Here is a 6,101-nt window from a genome sequence, read left to right as displayed (position 1 = left end):
TGATAATATTTTAAGACTTCTGAAGACAGCGACGCGGTATGCGACTAAGATTGATAATACCCAATTTTATCACTCAGATGTTTAATTCGCAGTTTCAATTACAATTGAAACAGTTCTTTTACTTTGAATGTAGAAATTCTCGCGCGCTCATTGGTTGAGAACTATTTGTCAATAGGGTTATAGAGGATAAAATGACGTAATAAAACGCAACGCTCAGCAATCATCACAACGGCAAATTTCTGAAATATAGACAATAACGAATTTCTGAATTTTAAGATCAGCATACTGGGAGAGATTTTTCGAAGAACTTGTCGAGGCGGAAGAAACAGATAGGGAAAAGTCTTCAGAAAAGAAATCTGGATCTCAGTTCGCAAGGTTGAAAGAAAGCAACCTCGAAACAATTTTTGCCAATGCCGAAGCAAAGGGCACAAAAATCAAAACTAAGAGGGCGATGAAAAAATTCAAGGTAACAGAGTTTATTGCCATCCATTAGTTTTGAACATTGTTGAAAATTGTCGTCAATATTTGTTAAATACAGCAAACAAACAGCCAAGCGATACGTTATCCTGTTATTTCATTACTTTTAAATAGTGGGCCAAGGTTTCCCGCCAAATTTATCCGCCGATGAATTCGAACCTTCAACATTCCTTTCCCCCTACGAGCTACCCGGACTGTCGTCCGTGCCCGGACTGGGACTGGGACGGGAAATTTGAGCCTTGCCTGAGTAAGGTGGGGAATTTGAACCAGAAGTGTCAAGTCTTTCCAGCGCCATACTCGTGTTTATATGGAGGAGTTTTAAGGTAAAGGGTCCGCTTCATGGGCAGAAAGAAAATTTTCACATCGTGCAATGATTCTTATCAGCAAAAAACCCAACAGCACCAAGAACTAATACGTGACTTTGCTAAATTCTACAACATTCGTTGATTATGCTAAGAATCGTTAAGTGGGGCATTTGAACGCAATTTTGGCTGAGGGGGGGGAGGGAGATGTGAACTACCCAACATTCTAAAAGTTCAAATGCACGGGGGGGGGGGGATGTTGAGGTTTCGAATTAATCGACGCCTTATTTAAATAATTTATACTGCTTCTGCATCCTGTGGAAAATGTGTTACTAACAACTTGAAAAGCCATCTTATTATGCATTAACACCCTAACATTAGTAAATAAATAAATAAATGAATAAATAAATGATTTAACAATGGACATCCACTGGGTGGCTATTCTTGTCCACTGTTCCAGATCGAATTGGAATTTGGAATGTTGGTTTTTAGTATGCAAGCTCTCCATGCGATACTCTATACATCTCCTAAAGAGGATTTGTGGAACAGTCGTGAGTATCGTGAGTTCACTGTAGTTTCTTTTATCCACATGACCTTGATGTTTAATTCAGGGAAGATTCTATAGGGGGAAATTTAATGCATATCACTTTAAGAGTCAAATTTAGAGACTGTCTACGTTCGTTCAGCATGACACAGTTCGTCGGTATAGGCCGAGGCCTCTGAAACATAAATTAAGTGCAGAAACCATTAGACTACCCAGATCTTCCTTCCAAACTATGGTAAAAAAGAGCATAACAAAGGTCAAGTGAACCTCTTCCAAACTCCCTCAAGAAAAACGATTCCAAGATGTTTACTGTGTCATACGTCTGACTTGAACCGTTTATTGAATTTTTCTCCGTACTCTCGGGCCAGTTGTTTAAACGCCCGTACTACATTGTCGTTTTCAGGACCCATCTCTTCCAATGAAGTGCTGTGGAGTACAGAAAGAATATAAGTTATTTCCCCGACATGTTGCCGGGGCACTGACACAAACTGAGGGCCAAATTCGTGGAAACAAGATCGACAAGAACATTAAAAACCAAAACGAAATGAGTGTGTTGTGTCTAATTTCTTAACATTTAATAATAGCTTTTCCGTTTTTCAAAGACGCTACTCATGACATCACAAAAAAATCCAATAAAAAAACCGTAATTATTCGTAGAAATAATTGATAACCAAGCTTGTAGAACAGGCATAATGACTGTGTTTTTCAGTATGGGCGGAAGTGCAAGGGACGTGACATGCGCGAAGGAATGACCACGTGTGGCGCACGGAGCCAAGTGCGAGTGGAGAAGCGTGGTTTTTTTCGAGCTTTACCACACACGCAAGACTCTCGCCTCGCGCTCGCTTCGCGTTGGTCTCTTGCCTGAAAACTCAAAAAAAAGAACCTGTTTCAGCTTTGATAGGGCAGCACGAGCGCAGTAATCGTGCGACAACTCTGACTCCATAATCCCCTATATTAATTCATGTGCAATCACTGAGTGAACAAAAAGCAACAATGGTACCAGTATGATAAGCATTTCCACTCTAAGTGGTTGTGTGATGTGACTGAATGCGAAAACTGTTTTATTTTTTTAAGGCTGGAAAGCAGTCTGCTAGCGCACTAAATAACTTTCATTGTCTTAAAGCAATTCTCAATCGATTTTTATAAACAGGGCTTACCTGATTGATTTAATGGTCAGATAAAAATCCTTCAGAGTAGTGAAAACTTCGCCAGATTTGATACTAAAACAACGAGCAAAATCAAAATTGAGAAGTTTCAGCAGAAAGCCTAGCGCTTTTATAGAAAACGGAGGCTAAATATAACAGAACATACTTTTTCCGTTACATTTTCAGTTCTATTAGGTAATTACAACAAATTAATTAAGTAGGAATGAGATATAAGTAATAATCTACCTTGTCGAGACTGGGTATTAAACGTTGACTTTTTTTTTTATTACACTGACTCGTTCTCTTTGAAACGATTTTAATGTTGATCCGCATGCATTATTGCAATTGAGGACTACATGAAAGCCATTGGGAGCACTGTTTGTCGTTCTGATATATGATACTAACCCATTTTCCCGCTCAACAACTTTAGACGACCCATGTTTGAAAAAGTCCAATGCATACGCATTTAACTGTTGAGAACCTCTGACTGAAAGAGTAGGCACGACATTCAAGTCTGTGTAGACATCTTGACGAACAATCTGAAAGACAAAATAACCACCGATCTTGGTGACTGCTTCGCCCACAAACTGCAAGCTTCAAATACCTCAGACAATTGTTGTAGATCATTGCGACCGGTAAAGAAATATGTTTTTCCTTCAAACGCGCAAACAACCATCAACACTGACACAAATAGCTATACTGATCTAAATAGGAATGGCAACCACTTGTTTGTCACCAAAAGTTCATGGTAGAGCAATTTTCAATTGTGTCGAAAGCAATCCGAGATTGCGTTAGTTTTACTTAACTTTGCTCTACGATTGGTCTACAGAACTTGCGCCATTCCATCAACCAATCAAATGCAAAACCAAAAGCACATCGCGTCATGGTCACTTACGTTTTCCTGGGCTTCAAGCAGTTTGCTTGTCTTCACTATGAGTTCTCATTGACCCATGATAGTGTAAACCTATTTTCTGTCGGTCGCAGTGATTAATTTGGTTTAGGTTTTTCGTTGAAAGATGCTTTATGGATAAACTTGTGGTTGTTATATTCACCTTGAGTAAAAGATCTATTTGCTCTTCCTCGTCGTCTTCTGACTCCCGGGCTTCAGCTGATGCAGGGTTAATGGAATGTAGCTGTAAGTCCGTATTTCCTGACAGTGCAGCGAAGGAAGAACAGGCCGAGTACGGAATAGAAGTGTTTGCGAGACTTTTCAATGCATGGTACTTGTTAAGGTCTTCAGCAATGCTTGCTTTTGCTGGAAATTCTGCAACAGGTATAGTTTACGGTGATTCATCAATAAAACTGTTTCTTAAAACGCCAGTGAAAGAGTGAAGATTCATTCACTGTGCGATGCAATTGTTTCGGCCATCATTGAAATAAGAAAATACCTGTCATGCTTTACAACAATTCACAACATCCATGGGATCTAAGTTGATTTTTATTGTTTTCTCTAAAAAATTGTTAAATAAAAGCTTTGTTATCACTTTTGTTACCTATGCCCGATAAGGGGAGTTTAATATCCTCCCCGCATTCCTTTTCAAGGTCCTTAGCAACTGAGGCGAGGTATTGGCTGAAAATATTTGTAACCTGACGATTGTAGTCGCCCAGAGCTTCAGAAAAGTCCGTCGGAAGAGGCTCCAATATTACCTGCAAAAGTTATGGGCCACAAAAAATATGATCACAAAACACTGAAAAATTAACTACCGAGCTTTCTTTTAAATGCCAATAGATCCAGATTTGTTTCCATGATGTTACCGACAAGGAATTGTTAAGTTACGAAATGGTTTATCTCATGGCCAACGTATGAAGCCAAATCAGAAATAAAATGAGGTTAATTGGCACGTTAATTAATTCTGACAAAAATGGAAATGTGAACAAAGATGGACAATAGATTTGGAGACATTTCCAGATCCAAGACGCATAGATTTCTAACAACCAAGCTTCGTATTCGCCATCTTTCTTAGTTTACCTAAAAGCACGCACAGTGCTTCGGACAATCATTGTTAATTCTTATCATTCTTATCATACGTTTTCTTTTTCCTTATTCATTCTATTCATGTTAATTGTTACACGTCTGTTCGCACAATAATTCTCAATAAAGACCTTTATTATTATTATTATTATCAATTCGCAGTATGTACGACACTTGTTAGATTTCAACCTAGTAAATAACCTTAACCGTAGAGCATTTCAAAGTGAACGCGGGCTCAAACGTTTTTTTCTTTGTCTCACGCTCCTGAAAAAACGGACCTCCTTCTTTATTGCAGTATGTTTCGAGATGCACCCTGACTAAAGTTTGAGAGCACGATAAGAAAAAAATCTCATTGGACAAATGTAAGCCTACTTTTGAAGCAGAGCACTTTGAAATTCTTCGCATCAGAGAGCGGTGAACAACTTTTCTTCCGATCAAGTGGCTTATAACAAGCACTATCGTCCTCATGACTTCTTGAGAAAATTCACCTGTTAAAGGGGAACAAAAAATACTATAAATCTGATACACGTTACAAGATTAGATCGTGATATCACGATCGAGCTCAATACATTGTCAAGAAAAGATCAGCTGCTTGCAATTGGTCTCTCGACCAACCAACGTAACCACAAATTCTGGTCAAGTAGATTGAATATATAATTAACTACTTTATATTTGTCTTTCTCTTCTTCATCGATCTGTAAGCGAAACATTATTTGAGTATGAAAATCGCTAATATTATGTTTTCTGGCTTGGAATGGCGTCCTTACCATTTTTCCCAGGCTTACAAAGCTTGTGAAAGAGACCACGTCGTAGAAAACTGACCAGAATATAGTTGGAAGGTTCATGGTAGTGAAGATGGGTCGCTAATCCTGCCATCTCTTGTGGAGCTCCGTTTTCTTTTTTTACAAGACCCTGTCAGGATAAGGACAAGAAAAATAGATTCGAGAAGCCCAGTTCATCTAAAGGCGGGTTCACGCAAGTTTCCCTGTGTGAGTTTGCCTACTGTTGAATGACTGGTATCGTCGTCACATTGCACTTTTAAATTACGTTTTGTTTGATTTATGTAGTGACTCGTTGCAATAACTATTTATCCCTACTAAGGACTAACACAACCGTGCATCCTGAGGAACGAACACTGCCTTCATAGCATAGGTAAATTTTCTATGAGAGCGTTGTATTACCTGGATTCAATACTCGGCGAAATAATTTAGAGTTAAATTGAGATAAAGATAATATTTCTGATACGTATGATGCACGATCCTCGCAGTAGATAGCGCTATTTAAGCAATAGCAAAAATCAGACCTGAAAAAAAAACAGGCCTGTACGGGACTCGAACCACTGACCTCTGCGATACTAGTGCAGCGCTCTACCAATTGAGCTAACAAGCCAACTGGGAGCAGGCCGTTAAGTTGATTCGTAATAAACCCGTGAAAGTAATAAATGAGATACAATGAATATATCAAGACCATATATTTTGCACTGCGGTATTAGATACGTATGATGCACGATCCTCGCAGTAGATAGCGCTATTTAAGCAATAGCGAAAATCAGACCTGAAAAAAATCAGGCCTGTACGGGACTCGAACCACTGACCTCTGCGGTACTAGTGCAGCGCTCTACCAATTGAGCTAACAAGCCAACTGGGAGCAGGCCGTTAAGT

General features: G+C 39.1%; 1 protein-coding gene across 12 annotated transcripts in view; it reads right to left on the bottom strand.

Annotated features, from left to right (window-relative positions):
- Window positions 1-460: 460 nt before the first annotated feature.
- Window positions 461-6,101, bottom strand: part of LOC111329334 (putative ATP-dependent RNA helicase DDX60) — a 48,644-nt gene continuing 43,003 nt past the window's right edge. For all 12 annotated transcript variants that reach the window (XM_088742282.1, XM_088742289.1, XM_088742281.1 and 9 more), the window contains 7 exons: window positions 5,208-5,352; window positions 4,813-4,928; window positions 3,962-4,115; window positions 3,521-3,732; window positions 2,874-3,007; window positions 2,481-2,543; window positions 461-1,749 (listed from right to left, as the gene is read on the bottom strand). In XM_088742282.1, the coding sequence (XP_088598408.1) occupies window positions 1,638-1,749; window positions 2,481-2,543; window positions 2,874-3,007; window positions 3,521-3,732; window positions 3,962-4,115; window positions 4,813-4,928; window positions 5,208-5,352 (936 nt within the window). In that variant the 3' untranslated portion in view covers window positions 461-1,637. The remainder of the gene's footprint in view (window positions 1,750-2,480; window positions 2,544-2,873; window positions 3,008-3,520; window positions 3,733-3,961; window positions 4,116-4,812; window positions 4,929-5,207; window positions 5,353-6,101) is intronic.

The sequence above is a fragment of the Stylophora pistillata genome, chromosome 13 (assembly GCF_964205215.1).
Source record: "Stylophora pistillata chromosome 13, jaStyPist1.2, whole genome shotgun sequence".
NCBI lineage: Eukaryota > Metazoa > Cnidaria > Anthozoa > Scleractinia > Pocilloporidae > Stylophora > Stylophora pistillata.
Note: the sequence above shows the minus strand (reverse complement) of the source record. Positions and strands in the feature narration are given on the sequence as shown.